The 22,920-nt window shown below is 41.8% G+C and overlaps 1 protein-coding gene across 1 annotated transcript in view; it reads right to left on the minus strand.

The window, feature by feature from the left end:
• plxdc2b (plexin domain containing 2b) overlaps positions 1 to 14,085 on the minus strand; it is a 106,163-nt gene extending 92,078 nt beyond the window's left edge. The window contains exon 1 of the mRNA XM_005448936.4: positions 13,268 to 14,085. Coding sequence (XP_005448993.1) covers positions 13,268 to 13,361 — 94 coding nt within the window. The 5' untranslated portion in view covers positions 13,362 to 14,085. The remainder of the gene's footprint in view (positions 1 to 13,267) is intronic.
• Between the last annotated feature and the right edge of the window lie 8,835 nt (positions 14,086 to 22,920).

Below are 22,920 nucleotides of genomic sequence, written 5' to 3' on the forward strand. Positions count from 1 at the left end.
GGATTGGATTTTCCGAGCATATATCAGTGGTTTGGCAGCTCCTTGGATAGAGGGGATTTCATATTTGACCCCCATTCAGTATGTGCTGGGAGGCAGGTCTTTCATTTCATCAAGTCAAAGACAAAAAATAAAGAAATATTTATTGCATCACAGATGTCAAATTAGATCCTCACAGTTTATGACTTAAATAAATGGTTTTAGATGAAGTTGGGTTGGCAGCGAGCAGGTTTCCGTTGCGATGATGGACAGTGAGTTGGCATCTTGACCACGTAAAGCGTCTGCGATAGCAGAGGCCTTCAGGTGCACGGGGAACCAGCCAGACATTTAATCAATAACTGGACCTCCTGAAGCCGAGTCACGTAACATTTTTAGGTTTCTGTGGGACACCAGTTCAACGATAAACCCCTCCGCACTGCCTCTGTCTCAGACAGTAACAAGAAAAAGAGACTGGGTATTGAAAAACACACTGCTTTTGTCTATTTTAACTTTAATAAGGTGGCCCTGAGGTCCAAAACTCTTCAAAAATACAATAAAAACAACACACAGATTTGCAAAATGTCTCGATTTTGTCCCTGTGATTTCATTTTCCTAAAAAAGAAGCTGTTCTTTTATTTTTAATTTAATTTCCTAAAATGTGTTCGGAATTTCTTTTTTATTTCATAAAATTATGTGATGCATTTTGTATTTAGTGTCTAAAATGCTGCTCCTTGTTGTAACTGCTGTGTCAAATGTGTGTAATGTAAAATCTTCCTTTACTGATCTTTAATCTTTCTGTGTATTCTGTTTAACTGCAGTGATTTCTTAAGTGCTGCACTGTCTGTGTTTTCTAAAATGATGTTTGAGTTGTTTTGCACTCCCTGAGCTGTAGTTTCCTAATTATGTTTATTGCATTCTGTACAGTCTTTTTGTGTTTTGCACCCCAGAGCTCCCGCACGTGTATGCCCCTGTAGTTAAGTGGAAATCTTTTATTGTCACTCATGCTGCCTCCACAGTGTCACTGCCACCCAGCCCGTTTGGGACAAGGGCATGTGTATTATCTTCGTACATTGGTATGAATAACATATTCATAATTAAACTGCTCGCGCTAATTTCTTTGCCATTTAATTAGTCAATTCTGGGGCACGGGAGACAAAGGCCTGTAAATGGGAGTCAATTACCTCTTTATGATGCAGTTAGAGCGCCTCTCTAAGAATCCCCCCACAATAGCGGTTGTTTATCACATTCTTTGGACAAGGCTTTAGCTGCCTACAATTAATAGTTTATAGGCTCAAAATGCACATGTTGCTGCTGAAAAGTGGTAATACGTTTCAAACGTGAAGCGGCTCGGCAGTCCTCGAGAGGTGACAGAGTACTTCAGCGGGATTGTCGCAGATCTGAACAGCATTCATTCTCAGGGACATTTAGTGAGAAAATACTTTGTGTTTAGCGACAGGACTAAAGACCCACCAGCCTAAAGGAAGAAATTACTGAGTCACCCCTTCACTCTCTCATCTTCTGTCTTTTTTGTCATGGGAAAAAAAGGACAGCAAAGAGAATGACTAAATATTCTCAGATATATTCACACCCATGTATACAAATACCTGTATTTAATAGAGCAGTCAGACTGAGGCTTGCAGACCAGCCAACTTGGTTCTCACAAAGCCAAACCACAGACTTTGAGCAATTGTGGCTGTTATAATGACGTGCTGTTGCATTCTTGATCATAACTTGTACATTTCACCACACCCAGACCTACACTGATACCAGCATGCTTTCTCATGCTGGAAGCTACAGGAAAAAAAAACCCAAAACCAAAAAGCTCCCAGAGTTAGTGCAGGACAGACCTCTGGATTAAGACCTGAGAGTTTCTAGTTACTGGGGAAAAGCATGAGAACTGATACGAGCCTCTCCCTCTTTCTCCCATTTACAGTGTGCACACACACACACACACACACACACACACACACACACAAAGGTAGCTTGAACACCTTGCAATTTATCACCACAAAGACTCAAAGAAAGCCTTTGTTCCTCGCTCTGTGCAGAGCACTGCCAGTAAATCTCTGCTAGTCCACACTGGCGAGGGGACAGAAACCTGAACACCTGGCACAAACTAAACCATTTACCAGAACCACTTGTTGACGTGTTTCCTTTTTTTTTATGTTCCATTTTTGTTTAGTCACACTGGTATCTTTGGACATGTTGGATCAGGTCAGAGGAAGAAAGAGAAGGGGTCACTTCATCACATTTTCTCTGATATTTAGATGTTTAAATTGGTTCCCTGCAATAGAGGTATGTTTGGTATTGTAGGCTTTAAAAGAGGTACTGGACACTATCTGGCATGTTTCCCTGGGAAAATATGGGCATGGCGCCATTGTTTGCAAGAACTGAGAGAAGAGTTTCCTATTTTTTTATGCACTAGTCAAATAGATATGTCCCAAGAACTTCTTTTTAAAAAAGGGCACAGATGGAAATGTGCCGTAGCTCCCACTAAGAAGACCAGCCTCCTGTTTACAGCTTCAGTATGAGCTCAGTCCAAAGTTAGGAAGCCAGACAGCTGGGACACTCTGGAACACATTTGTCCAAACAAAAAAAATCACCCTGACCTCCAGAAACCTCTACTGGCCTGTGAGAACAATCCCTTCTCCTGCTAATTCCTGGCAACCCCGATTCTTGGAGGGTCGAGTGATGAACAACATGGCCAGAAGAAAGCCATACACATGAGTTACAAAAGTTTAGTCTTCATGACTCACTCGACGGGGGAAAAGCAAAACAAACTGTAGAACAATGCTGACTGCTCTGTTTCAAGCACGGCGGCAGATGATGATGTCCAATTTGAATTCCCGGAGACTATAAAGATCCAGCATCTGAGTCAGTTTGAATTTCTTTGGTGCTTACTGTAAGGCATCAAAAAATGGCACTGAACCCACAAAGACATGCCTCAAAGCATGCAGAACAATGACGCGTTCACTAGAGAAACACAGCAAGCCAGATCCTAAAGATTTGTTCAGTCCATAGAGATAAATGCAAGGTGGAAAACAAAAAAACATTGATGCCATCATCAAAGTCGCCATCTATTTTCAGAACTAAAGTGGTGGCTGTAAACCTTTTCATTCCTCTCCAAAATGCTAAGACCTGTCAGAGTCTTGCAGTCTGTGTTGTCCTGTGAAATGCACTTGCTGCGGGGCATACTTGTTCTTTGTCAGAATGAGTTTGGTGGGGAAAGAGGAACTTCTGGATCGGGGAGGCTGAGACACTTTCCGGGCAGACTAACAAAGGCAGGGCTGTTGGATCTACAGCAAGGAAAAGACTAAATGAGTGTCTGCAAGTATTCACTTGGAGCAGTTCAAAAAGGTTGATTGAACACATTTAAGCGTGTGCAGCATTAGCAGGATAATAACTGCAAAAGATACATGTTACACCAGACAGCTGTAAATTAGACGAGGGAGAAAACAGCGGCACGAATGAACCTGCAATTGATGGCGTTTGGTGCGAGTGTGCTAGCTTAACAAACAGATCAACAAACAGAACAGTAACAGCGTGTTTAATGTGACTGCGATCACTAAATAAATGTGGCCTTTTGGCTTTTTCTGACAAAATTTTTTAGCAAGGGCAGGAAGTATGGCACATTACAGCCAGACTTTCAGCTAACTGTTAGCTTAACATAGCATATGTTTAGCTGATATTTTTCAGACGATAATATTAACACTAACCCTTCAAATAGAGACTCAGAACGGGGATTCACACGTGGCATGGTTTTTGGTACCAGATGGGCTTGTCTGGGCATTTCAGAAACTGCTGATCTGCTGGGAGTTTCCCACATAACCATCTCTAGGGTTTACAGAATAGTCAGAAAAAGAGAAAATATCCAGTAAGGTGTTAGAGAAGAGAATCGTAAGACTGCTTCATACTGATGGGCAGACAACAGTAACTCACGTTCCAACCAACATATTTCTGAACGCACAATACATCGAACCTTAAAGCAGATAGCTACAGCACACTGACGCAAGCTCTTTCTTTTAATGTTTAGGTATGACCACAAATATGGGAGTAAAGCTTAAAACCATCCCAAACCGCACTTCACAGAAAAATGTGGCCACAGCTTTTCTAGCAATCGATTAATAACTTTAGTGTGATTACTGAATTTAGTGCAGTGGTCAGTTATAAGAGTGCATTCCTGAAGAATCTGCTGTTACTAAAGTAAAGAACTGCACACATGACTGATCATTATTACCATGGCACCACTTGATTGCTACTCTAAGTAGTAAACTGGTGATAATATATATGCTAACAAGGGCACGTTTTTTTGGACTTTTGCTTTTAAAGATTGTTATCCCTGCAACCGACTGGCGACCTTTCCAGGGTGCACCTCGCCTCTCGCCCTATGCCGGCTCAATGGATGTTTTCATAAATATGAAGAACGACACCTTCCTCCAAACCCTCTGATTACCATTTCAATTCAAGGGCGGATCTAAATGAAGAACATGACGTTACTAGATGACTTTTAGTGAGAGGTTAATTTGAAGATTCAAAAACACTGGTGCCACTGAACCCAACTGAAGCTAGTTTTTATTTTAACAAAATACTGGAAAGTTTCCACCAGTCCTTGAAACCTAACTAAGTTTACAAGATTAAATCAGTAATCCAAGCTAACCAAGTGCAGGTTTTTGTGTCTGTGTGTGTGTGTGTGTCAGGTTTTGCTTTTTGCAAATTAAAGAAAGCAACAAAACAACAGTGAAAACTGCTGCTTAAGGACTAACAGACACATGCACACTGTGCGAGGCGAAGGCATGTAGCAGCATGCCATGAACCCCGTGAGTGACACTTGCTTGAGTGGGACAAAGCTAAACCACCGCTCCTGCTGGGTGGAGGATATGAAGCCTGCTGCAGGGTGGTGCGACAGGCTGCTCGGCTGGGTCGACACCTTATCTTCTTTCAGCATGCCTGGACCGCCTGAAACATCACACTCTCTTCTCTCCTTCATGATAGCAATGCATGCAATGCTTTGTTCCCCTTTGGAGAGCTGCTGCGTTTAACCTTCCTTATTGAGTGCATCATATCTTTGGATTCTGTTCATCATATCAGTGCTGTTGTATGAAAAAACAACAGGATGCATACACAGTTTCTTATTTGACACAGCTAGGTTATACTATGAGCACTGGTAGGGGTTTTTTATGTATTGGGGAAAAAAGGCCCAGAGGGAGGTCACGATGCTACAGTGTACAAATAGTAAATATATAAGCTGATATTTTTTTTGAAGGGAAAATTAGATTTCATGATTCTGTAACACCTGCAATTAATTTCTGCTATTACTCCCATTAGACACAAATAAAAAGACATATTGCCATAAAGTGTCAAGCATGAAATCACTCCATCTGTGTTTCCCATCATTACATCTTCAGGATGTTATATGAGGTTTTAGTTAACAGGACTCCTGTTACAGACCCCACAGCTGACTGACAACCAGCCGGCCATTTTATGTTATGCTACACATAAAATTCAGCACTCAAAACTGGACTTTAAATACCAGCGACTTGCTGGCCTGTATCAGGCCAAACCCCTCGAAGACCTCAAACGAAGTAAAGAAAAAACATTGATGAAACAATAACCCATTGATCCAGTAAACCTTTGCAAAAATGCAAAACTAAAAACAAAGGGGCAACACTGTGCATGTGACTTGTATTAACATGCGAGTGATTTACTTCAAAGGAAACATGCACGTTTGCAAAGGGGCGTCAACATAAAATATGCTGCATTGGATGTTTTGTGGAATTCATTCATAACTATATTTGTTTTGTACATTGATATTTTCTGTCACGATCTATTTCATATGAAGAAACTGAGTCTACAGTAAAGAGGAGAAAAGAGTTTTGGAGTCAGTCCATCTCATCTAATTAATCAGAATTATCAGTGTAGTTTCAATAGGTGGGTCGTGTGGCGGTATGCCAGGTGTGCGCAGTCCTGGGAGACAACAGCGGCTCGTGTGCATGAATCAAGAGCACCTCCTCCAAGATAGAAAAACATTCAGCTTTTCAAGAGGCAGTATGGGACTCATTTTATTTTTCAAGGTTCATCGAGACCACACATTACTTTTAGTTGACAAAACACAAGAAGATTGAATTTTTGCAGCTTGACAGTCCACTCATACATCATTTACAGGGACGTAAACCAGAAGGCGATCGAGGAAAGGCTTTGAGCAGCCTCCAAAAACAGTCAGCCAGCTGTTTTCCAGGATAACACAAACATACAAAAACATTACAAAACTTTTATACCTTCGGTGGCTGTTCTTGTTTTGTGGTTGGAATAAAAGGGATAGTACAGTCCCAACAGTCCTACTCCAGTTCACAACCTATGTGATCCATCCATCCATCTTCTGCTGCATATTCAGGCTCAGGTCAAGGGAGCAGCAATTTAGCCCTCCCACACCCCGCCACCTCCTCTGTCTCGATCGAGGCATTCCCAAGCCAGCCGAGAGACATAATCTCTCAAGCATATCCCGGGTCTGCTCTGGGGTCTTTTCCCAGTGTGACATACTCAAAAAACCACAACTACAAGGTGCCTAGGAGTCATCCAGGTCAGATGCCAGAACAACCGCACCTGGCCAATTTCAGTGTGAGGAGTGGGAACTCTACTCTTCCTGGACAACTTCCACTCGCTTTTAATCTCATTGTTTCGGTCACTACCCCCCGCTTGTGGCTGTAGGTGAGGGTAGAAGCATAGATCAACCAGTAAATCGAAAGCTTAACTATCATGCTCATCTCTCTCATTTTCTCATTCATGAACAAGACTCCGAAATACTTAAAGTCAGTTGGGGTTGGGGTGGCAACTCATTCCCAACCCAGAGTGGATGCCAGCTGAGAACCATGGCCTCAGAACAGGAGGGTCTTATTCTGATCCCAGACTCTTCACACTCAACTGAAAACCGCCCCAATGCAAGCTAGAGGTCATAATTGGTTTAAACCAACAGAACTACAACTGCATTTTGTCAGCAATGCAAACCAAGGTCACACTATATATTGGTAATAGATAGCCCAAAACAACAGGTCCAATACTCTGTACCTGAAGCCCTCACTGGGGGAAGTGGTCTTTTCCAAGGTTTTCTCCAAGTCCACAAAACACATGTAGACAGGCTGGACTATATATCAGTTTAGATATCAGTGTAGTTGCTTTGTGAACCAAAGTAGAACCAAACACATGATGTTGTTACTTCTAAGTTCCAATACTGATGCGATCCAATATTAGCAAGTTAGCCGTCAGCAGTAACAAACAGGCAGATTTCATCATCTCTAAAATATTGCTGGGATAGTTTTTAATACTTCAGACTGAAAGTGGAAAACATGCTGTCATTCTGTTTGTCTTTCACCTGCTGGTGTGTGGAAAGAACGTGGCGCTCACTTCCTATTTAAAAGTACCCTAAAGCTTGGGACATGTTAATAAAACAGTTGTTGAAACATAAAAAAGCTGCAGATATTTTCAAACCTTAGTCACAGACGCTCAGGAAAGCACACACACTTACAACAGACACTAAAGCAAACAGCAAATCTTCCACGAACTCCAATTCTCACATGGTCTAGTACCAAAATAAACATGGACTGAAACTGACAGCTTAAGTACTGTTTATAAGCCAGGCATTTTGTCCTGGAAAGGGCAAAAACAGAAGAAATGGAGAGTCTGGCTGAGATCCTGGATGGAGTGGTGTGCGGGGCTGTACAGAGGACAGTCAACTGTTGCTAATGCTACACCTTCACGCCTCGGTCAAAAGGTGACATCATTGGTTGTTATAATGTCAGCAATGAATATAAAACCCTTCAAATAAATTCTATAACAATGACAGAAGATTGGAGTTTTTATATCCACCCACTAAATGTATAATAATCTGTAGACTGTCAATACAAACTCTGTCCAGTTAAGGTATGTTTGATCCCTTGTCAAGGCTACATCCAAATTACTGGAAAATCTGCAAAGCAACTGTGAATTGATACACATTTCCTTCCACTATCATTACACAAACATCAGGAGTCATTGCTGGGGTTAATTTTCCAATCTGCAGTCAATTAACTGCAGCAGAACAGCCGACTGAAACCGGCACCAGTGAAGCTTTTATGAGGACGAATGAAATCAGTGTAAAACAAAAGATGTTTTTACTTTAATGATTTTCTCTAGCAGTATTGCTATAACACCAGGTATGGAGTACACTTAGCAATATACATACATATACATATATGTATGTATATATAGAGAATTCACCCCACCACCACACATCTTGATTTGGATGCAGAAACACAACAAGACCTCTGGGAAATATCACACGTATGCTTCTTTGCATGCCACCAAATTACATCTCTTGCACGATCCTCAGCTGGAAGAAGAGTGGCTTAAGTCACAGGTTTCTGAGCCAGAAGGTTGGTCCATGTCTCACTGGGTGCTTTGCTCTTAGTTTTCTCTTTCCCTAGCAGCTTATTTAGGTTTAAATACAGAAAACGTCTGGCTTAAGGCCCAATAAGAGTTGAGTTTGCAATGACTCTAGATGTACTGTATAAATATACAACACTCCCCCAGCCAGTCCCAGGTGTATTTAAATGTGACAAATTTAACAAAACGTCAATATTTTATGCCTTATGAATAAGAAAAGACTTTTTTGCCACAACTTTTAATATCTAAAGTTTCCAATCATGCCGTGATTTATTCTGTTCCTGTTGCACTTTGTCTTTTATCAATATCCAAACTTCTTCCCCTCAGAAACTTGGTGCATGGACTGCAGCATGTTTAGATTTTGGGGAAAATAAACTGATCCAGAAGCAAATGAGGCATGCAAACACTTAGTCACTTGTAAATGATTGTTGGACGTCTGAGCAGAACATTAGTTTGACAATATGTAACTGCAGAAGAGTGCCCAGGGGAACTGTTTTCCTTTATTGCTACCCTTTATTTTTCCTTCCTATAATCTCAGCTGTTAATCATCACTCACTACACTTTAGAGTCCCATATTTTGATATTGTTCTGCTGTTATTGTCTCTTCGTTCACCATGACGGTCAGAAAAGATGGGCAAGTGCCTGTTTTCTAGGCCTCCGCCCTTTCTCGGTTATCCTCTCAAATGTTTCCCAACGCAAAACACAACTCCTCCCACCCAAAATCAAAACTATTGTGCTTGTTCCACTCCTCAGCTTATGATCTATTTCTTACATGGTAGAGTCCCTCAGCTGAGTCTAAGGGAGGAGCAGATAACAGCCTGACTGTGGTCTACTGGCTGCAATCATCTGTGGAGAGGGGATGTTTCTCATGAATGGAAAAGGCTTGTCATCTTTCACTGACATCCAAATTTGCATAGCTTCAACCATCACGAGTCTCCTGGTCCTCCATCTGACCATTTCAAGCTTATAGACATGATTCTTGCCTAGGAGTAATCATTCAAACTATGGGATAGCTCAGGCAGCGTGTTTTAACAACTGGATGTAAAGGAACTTTTGAACCAATAAGAAAAAAGCTTATAGAGTAGCTTAACTGCACTGGGCTTCATTAACTAGTGGCCTCTTTGCTTTTTGTTTCCGAGCCTATTGAACTCCGTGTGGCTCTCCAGCCCTCTAAAGCCATCAGCGTGAGCTTCTGCTCGGACTAAAAGGGGCGGAGGGCTGAGCGACAAGGGTCAGGCGTGACTAATGCAAGAACCTGGTGCTGCTGTTGGATGCTACTAAGCGGGGGTGGGTGGGACGATATGCCATGGCCCGCTGTTGCCACATAGAGGGCAGCACAATAAACCCAGCCGCCATCGCCGCCCCTCCCTGTCTGTCACCCCCTCAGACCACCCCCACCCCCTTCATCTATTCATGGCAGCTTCTTTCAGCAGGTCATTCAGTGGGGCCGGTAAGGAAGCTAGCTCATTCTGTCCGTTCTGAAATGTGCAATGTCAGAAAAAGGGAGAAATGGTGGGGGTGAGATTCCGAGGAGGCTTAAAGAAGGAGAACAACTAAAGAAGACTGAGCTGGAATCTCCTGCTTTGAATCAGCGGGCAGTTTGTGTTGGGAATCACCTCCGAAGCATGACGAAGAGAAGAGGGAAATGTAGCAGCACTGCAAATGCAAAGGAATTTGAATTTCAAGTGTTGTAAGACTCAACTTAGTAGTGGCCACAGGCATCAAATAATGACAATCTGTCACAAGATTGTGGCCACAGCAACACCGCTTTTACACACTGGTTTCATTTTAGCTCAGTCTTTGTTTCCAGTTTAATTAGCATCTGGTTTAGGGACGAAAAACTTCTTGATTAGGCTCAGAAAAAGATTTGGGCGATGAAATAAATTAAATAAATTCAAAATATGAATGTTCATCCTTCTCAACATTAAACCTGCTTTGAATCTTTGTACCAAATTGGACTTGGGCTGTGGTGAATCTTTGCAGAGCCTACGATGTACCCTACCCAGCATTCATGCTTGTGCGTGCTGTTAATTACCTTGTGGTCATGTCCTAGTGTTTCATGGTGCCAGTCACAACAGAAATAAAGAAAATCCTTTGTTTTTTTTTCTGTTTGTTTGTTTTTCCCTCCTGGGCCCTTCATTTTTGTTTTAGTCAATTTTCTTTTTTTTCAGAGTCCTTCAATTTTTCACTTCTTTGTATTTTCCCCCATATTCAGTTCAGCTTAACTCAATTCAGTTTTATTTACATGGCGCCAAATCACAACAACAGTCGCCTCAAGGCAGTTATATTCCAATAGTTTCGGCAATCTCCCTCCAGCAATCTGCTGATATATGTGAGTCCTCATATCGAGGCGATGTTTTTTTGTTACTGGTAAATTCAAAACCTGTGGCAAAAAAGTAGTTGGGTGTGCACGGGAGGAACTGACAGCACTGACCAGGCCAATCACCTACAGTACATTTCCACTGTGGTGTGCATCGTGGCATAGCTCACATTGTAAGGTTTAAAGGGGTCTGTGTTTATGACATAGCCTACAGCGCAGATTTAACACAGTAGTATAAATCCTCTGTTACGGGTAGCATGTGCAATTGTGATGCCACAGGGTCCTGAAAAAGCATCCATATATAACACATTGGAGGGGAGACCTGCCCTGACCCACAGTGTAATGTTTTGTGCATATACCTCTGATAACTTTGACTAAATTCCAATACTGGAATAAATAAGAGAAGGCTCATCTGTCGTCATTTCACCTCCAAAGTTTCAGCTTTCAGGCATGAAACTCTTTGATGGCCAGCATGCATTTTTCTTCACAGCTCTCATTTTAATGTGCCTCTGAGTGTGCGCTTGTAGGACTGCAGAGGCAGCTGCTGGCAGCGTGATGGATGAGGAGCGGCATGTTGGAGCTGGAGACGTCCACAGTCGCTGCACCCTGTAAGCTTTTTAACCCTCTATCAGCCTCTTCCAGCCCGTGAAGAAACCCCACTCCCAGCATCCACAACGAAATGAAATTCCACACACAACCGCAATCTTAGCACATTAACAGCCTTCAGCAAAGGCTTTTAAATCAGACCACATCATTACATGAGTCAAGACTCTCTCTCACGCTCTCCTTCTTATTCCCCTATCGCACATGCAGACACTCTCCAGGCTCCGGTGGAACATCTCTTTTTCCACTCGGAGAAAAGCAGCAGAGTGAAAATTAACCCCAAAATCAGCGTCAATTTTGTGAGAGTGCCCCTGCTGAGTGTATCTCTGGGTGAACATCCAGCATACAGAGCCACAGACTGAAAGAAAAAAAAACAAACCCTAATGCACTCACAGGATGTTGTGTAATTTCGCCCAGATGTGTTCCACAACTCATCTAACTAATAAAGAAGAAGGGAATGTTTCCATCATTGCTCTGATCTCAGCTTCTAGTGGAGTTGCTGAGCCACTTTCAGAGGGCCTGCGAGCTTTTCTACAAGTGAATGGTGCATTATATCATCCCAGAGGACCTACAAAGAGTGGAAGAGTCCACCTGCACTCTGTTAATACAGGCCTATCTAAAGAAGGGCAGGGGCTGCTCCTTCCAGCAGATTTGAGGTCAGCCCACGGCAAGGGAAGCACCTCACCCAGATATCTAAAAATACCGTCCCACATACAGTTTTGCTGCATCCAGCTCAAGCAGAAGATGGACTGATGAAGGACTCCGAGTGTAGCGCTGGTTTGGTGGGCATTCCTGTAATCTGTCTACCTCTAAAACAAGCTTTAATACCAGGCGAAGGAAATGAGCCGACAATTTAATCAAAGCTCTGAGCCTGGAGCGTGGCAGGATTCGTAAATGAGACTGTGTGAGAGTGTAAAAAACACGAGCAGCACGTGCATGCCCCTGTGCACAACATCACACACGCAGCTGATAGCATCGCGCGCTCTCTCTCCCAAACAGGGCCATACATTCCTGTAGCCCTGTGGTCTGCACTCACACACACATGCGAGTTGAATTTACAGTCACTGTCAGCAGTTGAACATTTCTCTAACCACTATCTGATACGTGATGAAGATCTGCTGCCAGCAATAAAAAAGCCCTGGGAAACACGAGCTGGCCAGCGCGAACAGAACCGATGCTGGCACGAACTTCTTCCACTGAGGGCAAACTGATGCGGGATGGGCTGAGATTACAGATTTGTGTGTGTGTGTGTGTGTTTGTTGGGGGGGGGGATTCAGGTGGACTACAGTAGGGATATTGTTTGCACAGGAATCCTGATTCTCCAGTATGGCCTTTGTCTTACAATCAGGGGCATCAACAGGATGAACATCTAGGTATCCAACCTGAACCTTAAATAAAAGTAAGAACTGTGAAAAATTGCACATGGTTGACACTTCCACCTTACATGTCAGAGTGGGAACAACAAGAAAGAGGAAGCTTGTTGTGCTTCTGCACAAGCTGAATTAGTGCGAAAACACGAAAAATCAGCCGAGCTCGGAGGCAGTGCATAAGAACATGCAGGAAAAGCAAAGCAATTAAGTGAACCTTGTAGTAGTTGTGAAATTATGATAATTAGTATCAAATCAAGTCTTTGATCTACTCGAAAGGGAGTAAGTTAGTAGGTCATGACAGCCTTCTTTAGGCTAATGAATTCTTAAAAAAAAGGAGACAGGCTGTCTGTCCACTCTTTTTTTTAGAACACACAAGTGGATCTCTGCAGCAGCAAACAATGAATTCTGCGCGTAAAACAAAGTCGATCTCATGCAGAGGATAACCAGCAGTCCACCTGTGTCTGCATCATTTTCTCCTGCACGCTTTGCAGACGAGACTTATGCACGAACTTGACTCTTTAAGGCACAGATCTCAACTCGGTCCTAACAGGTTAATGCCTGATGGCTAACGCGGTCTCCTTACCGTTACTGGCTGTGATCTCGGCTTGCACATTCCACACACACTGCAAAACTAAAACAAGTCCAACAAAAAGGTCGAACGTCTTCACAGGCGCCATATCCAAGTTCCCGCTGCCGATTTCTGCTCAGTATCCCGATTTTTTTCTTCTTCTTCGTCTTCTTTTAGAGTCCGTCTCTGTCATGCACAGACACCGCTCCCCCGAGAAGACTCCGTAACTCTCCTGCCTGTCCTGCTGGTTTTAAAAGGGAAACCTGCCTGCGCTGCACTGAGCTGTTTTTTTTTTTTTGTTCCAGCGTGTGCCACGCCGCGCGCTCCTGGACAGTAAACGCGCTCTCCGCCTCCAAAATTAAACAAAAATAAATATCAGCAAACAAAGTGACCGCATAAATGCGAATCTCAGTCCTTGCACTCTAATGTCATCCCACAGGACGGAGATGCAGAGCGTTAGTCAGACAAATAAAGGCTAAATATGCGCTCCTGGAGAAGAGTGCGCTCTCGCCGTCATCAACTCAGAGCCAATGACCCTTCTTCTTCTGTTTGATGCTCCGCGTGTGCAGGAGAAGCTGGGGAGGCAAACCCAGCGAGCTGTCGCGGACACAGGCAGGTATTTGAGTGATGTGGGAAAATATTGCGAGCAGAAATACTTTGGAGGTTCAGGATGACGCATTTGTCGACTGAAGGCTCCCGGTGGACAAAAGGGACTTTCACTCAGAGGGGCTTGTTTTTATGAAAGATGGAGCAATAGACACAGCAGACTTTGGCTGTACAGAAGTACAGACTGGCTCTATTTTTAGTGTCCGTCTTACTTCTTTTCCTCCTCGTGCATTTCTTTCGATTAAGAAAGATCTGTAGACCTCTTCTGTCCCATCGCTCACCTTTCCCCTAGACTCAGGTGATTGAACTGCGAGAGCGCCCTCTTCAGATACATAACATTAACACTTTTGTTCTATTGGAAATAGCTTACTTCTTCACTGATGGTGAAAATAAATGAAATAGAAACCTGACTTTTTCTGTTTAAATGCACATTATCTTTTCCTAAATATGTGGAAAACTTTTAAAATCATAACTGATAAATAAAATGAGCTATGCATTAGCTCCAAAGTGATGTTACTTAATTACACTTAATTAACCTTAAGCATCAGTTAGATCTTAGCTCTAGAGGTAAAATTCCATATTAAATCTCCAGTAAACAAAGTTGCAAAATACTACAAACAAAAATCAAAATGCACTGATTTTAATTTTTAGTAAAGTAGAATGAGGAGCTTGGTTGTAGGATCATTAGCCCACCCATTTGGGAGGAGCTGATAGTAGAGCCATTAATTCTCCAGGTAATAAAGAACTGGATAAGGTGGTTTGACCATCTGACTAGGTTGCCTCTTGGACACCTTGGCATTTCCTGCTAGGAGGAGGCCCAGGACACGCTAAAGAAGTCATATCTGTATACTGACTTTGGCAGAGTACCCCAGCCCCTCAGCTTTGGCCGGGGAGAGGGAGGTTGGAATGTCATTGGTCTGGTGTCTCTGATGAGACTGCTGCATTCGGGATCTGGATCCATATAAATACCCAAATGGATGGATGGATGCACTGATTTGCTGTGTAAAAAGTAAACAGGAATAAAATCACAAATCCAGAATATTTGAAAAATCAGATTTTACAGCCTCACAGTCTCAGAAACAGAATAGCAGTACCAATTTTTAGGGAGGTAATGTTCTGATTTTCATGTTTAGAACTACATGATAACACCAGCATGTTTTTCTTCATTATATTCAGAATTTTCCCCCCACACACAGATATATCAGCTGATAATATCTTCCACCAGTCAGGCTCTATAATTTTCTATCTACATATCAACAAGCAGTTCTAATATAATTAGGACGACTTATAAAAGTACCAAGCTGCTAGAAACACGTTAAATATGTTTCCTGAGCTGTTTCACCGCAGGCTCTTCGGCCCCCAAAACATATGATTTGTGGTAATAGCTAGATGTAATTCATAGAAAAATATTCCTTTCTAATTTTCACAGCATTTGAATCCAGACATGCGAAACCAGAAGACGTATGTTGATGATGATCCCTCTCTTGGCTGTGTGTTTTTCGCTTTTCCCAGAAACAGACATTTGAGGGCAAGAACTTGGAAACCTTTCATGAGAGGGAAGGTTTCTTTTCTCTTTTTTTTCCAAAGCACCTTTCTTTGCTCTCGGGACTGCTCACCATACTTGTTCTTTTCTCATTGCTTAGTTGGCACTCCTCTTGCGCAGGAAGGATAACTTGGACCACATGCTTGTTCCAATTAAGACACTCGCTGTGGGAATTCAGAAGCTGCCCTAGAGTCACGGAAAAGCTTAATATAAAGAAGAAACTTTTGCACAAAGGACCCCATTATAATGCATTTGGCTGCTTTAAGCATCTCGAACATTTAAAGGTTTTTTTGTGTGTGACTACAAACCTCAGTGGAAAAAAAGATGAAAACAGTTGTAAAAATCTGAGAGCACAAATATTTTGCACAACTCAGGCCCCTTAAACGAAAACAGATCAATAAATACCAATTAACTCTATAGCTTTGTCAGTAATTAGTCATTACCTTGATTAGCCTTCCTGTCCACTTAGATTCATACAGAGCAGCATGCGCCAACAGTGCAACAGTGATGAGATGGGGATTTGTTTCTGCACTAAATACATTTTACTGTGGCACTAAAACAATCAGACTTTTCTCTTAGAATCATCACTTTCCCTTTTTCTCTAGAAATATTTCTGAAAACGTGATAATCAATTATAAAGTAGTTAAGAAATGAAACAGATGGAAAACAGTAAAAAATATGAGACATGTGCAACAACTCCAGATCTCCAGATATCACGTTTTAAGCCTTCTTCAGTATCAAAGTAGCCCATTGACAGCTGTACCATCATGATGACATGGCAAAGACAAACTGATAATTGCTAACTGAACATATTTAATTGGGCCAAAATGGTGAAGTTTAAAAAAAAATCTTCAAGTTTACTTCCCTGAGACATTAAGCGATCCACAGTTAAAGCTGCAAGAGAAACTACCAGGAAAGGACAGGAGTAGGAGGTGAACTACTGCCTAACTCACAGCAGTCAGTGAAGCTTTTTCATTCAGTGTCTGTATTACTTTTAAGAATAGGGACAAACCTGTTTGGATTTATGTCAAAAACTTATACTGCACTGAAATAACATGTGAAATGTCCTTAAAAGTAGTGTGTGATGAAAATGGCATAGAAAGAAACTGATCCAGGTAAGGTATTTGATGGACTTTAGTTTGGAAATGAAGAGAAATAAAGTTAACATTTGAATGCTTAATATATTTTCTATTTGTAAGGCTCAGTTACGGCAATGGCATGTGTCATCAGAATCAGCATACTTTATTAATCCCTAAGGAAATTATGTGGGTTACAGTTGCTCCAATACAGTAACAGAAAGAGACTAAACTATTTGACAGTACAATGTGTTGCAGATGTATTGTCATGTGCCATTTATGTGGCCCAAAATCATTAGCGAGGCAGGCTGAACATTGTATCGTGCGGGCCTGAAATTAGGTGGAGGTGTGACTGACTTGCAGAAGCCAGTGTGGCCCATAAACTGCAGATGTGGGGCACATCTGGGCCAAAAATTCATTTTGATCTGGGTACCATGATCAACTTTTTTATATTTCAATTTTGTGTTATAATCTGGATATTTCTTTATTAGACCTACTTTTATTAGTATGGGTATTTTGTAATATGTTGTATTATTTAGTATTGGTACTTTAACTTGTTTGAACGGTCCTGTAGTAGAGAGATCCTTCAGACGCTTAGTTTCTTAGTTTTATAAATGGAGGTCATTTATGTGAAAAGGGAAAGCCCATCTCTGAATCGAGGAGGGAGCCTCTTTCACCATCTTACAATGCTGTGATTGCAGCCATTCCCCAACTCTCTGTGAATGGAACCAATGGCCATTGATCAGTGGTTGTTGATCAATGGTCATGAGAATTTGCATATTAATGATCAATGAACTGACCTCCCAGCCCACTGTTCATCAGCGGTGCTAGTTTCAGTCATTATGCAAATGTACTGTTTATAAGATTGGGGAAACCTGCAGTCAGCTGAGACTAAAGAAGTCACTTGGGTGAGTGATGAAATGTTTCTCCCACTGAAAACGCTACATCCAGATGAACAGAATCAACTTTCGGGAGCTGAGTTCTGTTATTTGTCTGAGCACTTCACTTTTAGGGATATGCAAAAAAAATGACAAAAAAAGAGGAAGAATGTTTTGACATGCATTTTCTCTACTTTCCTCTAAAACAGCTGTAGGAGACATTGTTATGATCATAAGACTCAAATAAATTTCTGCTGACAGCACCTGTCCACGATTGTGTCACATTCATTTTCTCACATAAATCCCAATCACCCTCGGCACGATTGGATCAAACACACACCCCTTCTCCAGCTACACGGGCTTACATCAAGTGACTGCAGCGCGAACACCAACAATCCCACCCAGGTAGGGATACACAACGCGCTGCCCCGTGATGTATTCCCTCATAAAAGGAGATTATTGCTGACACGTGCAGTGTGGCCATTTAAGCCATAAAACATCTGTTAATCAGATGCAGTCCGGTGTCACGATGCCATGTGATTTAGCTCCTGAGGCTCCACACATGCTCTGCAGCTCTAATCGTCACAGCACTCGAGTCTCAGCAGCCACAGCTCTGCTGCTGTAATCACTCCCTTCCCCAACTTCTGCAGAAACAAGCTGACCACTCTGAAAATCTCCCACAGCATCCTCCTTCAGTGTCTCCCTAAACCCCCCCCCCCCCCCCCAACCCCTTCCAGTGTGACATAAAGCAGGATCAGACACAGTCACTCAGTGAACTTTTGCTTGGTTGCACACCACACCACACTTTGCCTCTCCAGGGGGACTTTAAAGAGCATCAAAATGTCTGTGACGAAATCAGTGAAGTGAAATGGGAGGAATCAAGAGCTGCTGGTCTGAGGGTGGTGGAAAGTGTGAATTTTCCAGCGAGTGTTTGTGCCTAGAGACAGTCCCCACATGTTGAGTTGCAGCGCAGCATGTCACTGCAGCATTTATGATGTTTGGCCACTTAAAGCGGAGAACAAAGAGGCCGTGTGGCAGTCACCAACAAACTGAGAAGAACAAGCGCTGCTCTGTTTTGGCCTTTCCATTAGAGCATTGCTTATTATTACCTTTTCCGTCTCGCTGCAAATATTAAGGAGACCCGAAAGCACACAATAATTGTGCTTTGCTTTGAGTGGAAACTTGAAAATGCTTTGCTCTATTGCACAGTCGTATTTAGAAGTGGTGAGCCTGGATAACAGGAAACTCATAATCACATGAATCAGACAGACAGCCTCGCCTGTGGCACAAACAAACCTGAAAATGCACACAAATGCAATTTAAAAGTTCAATAAAGAAACTGTTTATGCTTGTTTTTCTTCTTCTTGTGCGATCCCCCCCATCCCGGTCCATTCCTGCTCTGTTAGGGAGCAGGGATGGACCACAAAACTACACCTAAACAGCAGGGGCTTGGAGCCATGTTTATGTCATGTGATTAGGTCCCCCTTGTAAACAGGGGCAACCATGTCAACATCCAGGCTGTGAAAACACATTGGTGAATTTGTACTTTTAGCACTTCACAATAAGAAAGCGCCAAACAAACATGGCTGCCACAGTTCAGTCAAAACAACTGATCAGCAAGATCATCTCTACAGTCACACAGCTGTGTGTGTTAAATTAAACATGGTAACTATGGCAATCTTTCCCATCCTTTCCATCCATCCGACCACAAATAAAACCAGCTTGCAGTCTGAATAGCTTTGCAAGCTAGCGGCGAGTTCATATAGCCAGCTTGGGCATTAGAGAATATCATTAAAAAATTACTGCAGTCTTTGTAAGAACACTTTATGCATAAATGCAGGCAGTCACATAAAATAAGAGGAGATGAATCATCTGTTGCTACAGAGCTTAACTGCAAACGTAGTGACCTTTAGTTCCTCGGAGGAAGCTGATTTGACCACACAGCTTGTGACCTCGCAAGACTGTGATCTTGTGAAATCTGTCTTCACAAGCTTCACGGGGCAATCATAACATCTGAATTGTGACTCATTAGACTTGACAAACTGTACGGCTCATCAGGAATGAGATGTCAGAGGCAGACTACCTGAACAAACAACGTGACTGAACAGTGGTATTTGGAGCGATGTGAAGAAAATAAAATATCTGTGTCCTATAGCGTTTCCTCTCTTTACGAGTTCTGTGCAGGAGAAGCTGTCAAGGCCACATTGCGGAAGTTAACAGAAGAAAGACAGCAAGAAAAAAAGTGTTTTTATTTTGTATTTTTGTACAATACAGGTTAAAGCCTCAGCTATCAACTGCTGCGACTGCATTTTGTGGATAAGCTGGTTGTTGAAGTCTGCTTTTGAAAGCAACCGTAATCACTGCAACAGGACAGGAGTCACTATGACGTCACTCTGCAGCTCCACTTATCTCTATAAGAACTCTATAAGAAGGTTTTTGTTGTGCATTTTTCTCTGTGTTTGTTTTACATACCAGAAATGTTTACTGCCAGCTGCTGCACGCATCTGTGATTACCAAAAGACATTGGAGACCAAATCAAAAGTTAAGAAGAGAACGAATAAAGAGATGTGAGTTATGTGCAAGTCTCGACTCACTCTTCTTCTTTTGTCCTCCACATGTCCATTTTCCTCAATTTTGTAAGGTCACACTGCACACTATGGTGAAATATGCCAAATTTTCATGTTGGGGATAATCTTGTTTGTACAAAAAATACAATTTTAAGACTTTAAAACTGTTATCTTTGGCATTATCTTTGACCTTCAGAAAGCCTGGAGAATGATTGCTCAAGACCAACATTAGAAGATAGTCTGGCTCCTTAGAGGCAAAATATAAAAAGAGGGATGGATCAGGGGTTTTGCAGTATTGTGCATTCAACAGGCAGCAAGAAAGAGTTGCTCCATGACCATAAATGTGCAAATATTTCAACAATAATGTTTTGCTACTCTGTTTTCCATTAGGTAATAACACGGTGACATTTTTTCCGTTTCAAGCTTGTTTGCTGTCAAATGTTTGAATAACTTTTTGATCCTGTCACTGTGAACAGTCCACCACCCCTCAACACGATAACCACAATGAGCATCAGATTGTTCAGACTGACATTTAGAAAAATGTCTTTACTATCTCAGTCAAAGAGAAATGTGCGGCTAGTTGCAAGCTCCTCTGAATACTGAAAGGATTACACAGAAGATAAATATAAAAAATGGCTTGCGGGGCATTTATATAACCTGCTGCAGTACAACTATTACATGTTACATGTTTTTTAATCTCGTATACGGAAACCTAATTAAGCAGTAATGCATTGATGCACTGGACAGGTCGACATTTACTGCACATCAGAATACGAGGTACATAAAACTCCTCTTTCAAGTCATAATGAAACTTTACTGTACAACACAGGAGGCAGTTAAAGTGTAGATTAAACTCTTTTAGTGCTTTCAAACCACAAGAGATCCAATCAGAAACAGCCCACCAGTGTTTTCTCTCCTCAGCCCTCTGTGGATGCAGACCTGGAGGTTTTTCTGGAAACTCAATGATGAACGGTCAGGATGGCCCCTGGGCTCATCGCCATCCACTCCTACTGAGAAGAAACAGACAATTTCCTCTGCACTCAGCCAGAGAGGATGAGAGAACCAATTCTGAGCCATCTTTATAAGGGAAAGAGATAAATTTCACCTTGACCTGACAGGGTTACTTGGTACCTCAAGCCCACAATTGCAGTGAGAGACAAATCTAGGATAACAGCCCAGGATGAGAGAGCTCAGAAATGTCCGAACAGGTATGCAAATGATGCATAACTCAGCTGGTATTTTGACAGAAAGTGTCCTCCAAGGCTATCACAGTTGAACTCTGCAGGAACATTTTCACTGTGCAGGCCTCTCGAAGCAGAGAGGTACACAAACAAAACGTTGACCTCTAGATGGACTCTGCTTGGTGATTAGCAAAAGTGTGACAACAATGGCCCCGGTGAGAAAAGCTGACTAACGGTGCTTCAGCAACAACACAAGGACAAAGGCTGGTGGCGTGTAGCAGCTCTCCTGCGCGCTATTGAAAAGCGCAAATAACGAAAGTACCAGAGAGATGCTTGTCCCGGACAAAAAAAAGAGATAGCTGCACATTCCCTGTCAGCAGGACCTCGTGTAAGAGTGCTAGGCAAGGCAAGTAGAAGGCAGATTCGTTTGCGCGGGCATGTGGTGGCATGTTAGTAGGAAAGGTTTTTGTGTAGGGCATTGATTGTTGTCATGTTAGGTCAAAAGTCAGCAGAGTGAGACAAATAAGCGTTGATGGAGAGGCCGTGAAAAGGCTGAGCTGGTGATTTTTGTGATTCAGAGGGAGATGGAGGAGTGTTTGTGTAGCTTGTTGGGGAAAAGCAACTAATATAAATGTCAGTAATGATACATCTAATGCATAACTTTAACATCTTTTTAACTCAGAATTCTGAATTTGTATAGTTTCTGCATAATTAGTGAGTAAAATTAAACAGTAATTAGGTCAATTACTTATGTAAGCTATAGCAGCTATAGAAATGCTAATACAGCACTTTGCCTTTGGAGCAGCCTATCTACAATCACTGACTAACACAAATTAGTGATTAAAAAGTGATTAAACTGTCCAACAGTTAATATTGCACATTAAAATCAATACATTAATCTTTGGAGGTGTTTCTACAGCTGTTTTTGCTTCTCAGCTACGGTAGTTAGCATGAATTTAGCCATTTTTTTCCTGTCACGATTAAGTCTGTCACCTCATTAGTTATTTGTAAAATAATTCACCAGATGTTGACTAATAATAAAAACTGATACTCTTTGATTTATGAAGTAATTACAGCTAAGGATCAATAGGTTAAATTGGTTTTAGGCCACCCATAGCTATTTTTTGCAGGCTAGCTGTCACTCGATATCCTCCGTTAGCCTCACTTGGACAGGCTGTGTTCATGGACTGGATGTATTATTTCTGTATACAGTACAATATTGAAATCTGTAATTTAATGCAAAGGTAAAGGTTCAATATGCAAAAGTATGTGATTTTTTTTTGTTTACTAATATCAAAAATTTCAGGAGCTCTTGCTTTTTACATGCAGTTTCTGAACTCATTTTGAGTCAAGAGTTCAGTTGCATTCATAAATCACAGAGAATCAGGGATATCAAATTATCTGAGCATAATGTTGGCCATCTCTTCAACTAGCTTCCCCTTATATGTGTCTTTAGTCAATTTCAACTTTTTATATAAAGAAACTTTACATTCCTGTGGCATAATTTCTGGCGGCATGCCTAAACGTCTCATAGCATTCACAATATGTTTAAATCTTGTATCATTTCTGCTATTTAGTCTCAGTCTGGTGGTTAGAGTGACTCTAAGCATTAATTAATTTAGCTGCTGCTTCATTAAGTCAGGGATCAATATCTGTTGGCCTGTCTAAACAAATGCTTTTTAGTTAGAGATTAAAATTTGGAAAGAAATAGCCAGTATGTTCAGCTTTTCTTTTGTTTCGCTGTTTTAAAATAGTAAGTAATACAATGAGTAAATAAATTCTGCATCTGCATGACATAACAGCCTGTAGTCACTGGG

The sequence above is a fragment of the Oreochromis niloticus genome, linkage group LG9, assembly GCF_001858045.2.
Source record: "Oreochromis niloticus isolate F11D_XX linkage group LG9, O_niloticus_UMD_NMBU, whole genome shotgun sequence".
In the NCBI taxonomy this organism is placed as follows: domain Eukaryota; kingdom Metazoa; phylum Chordata; class Actinopteri; order Cichliformes; family Cichlidae; genus Oreochromis; species Oreochromis niloticus.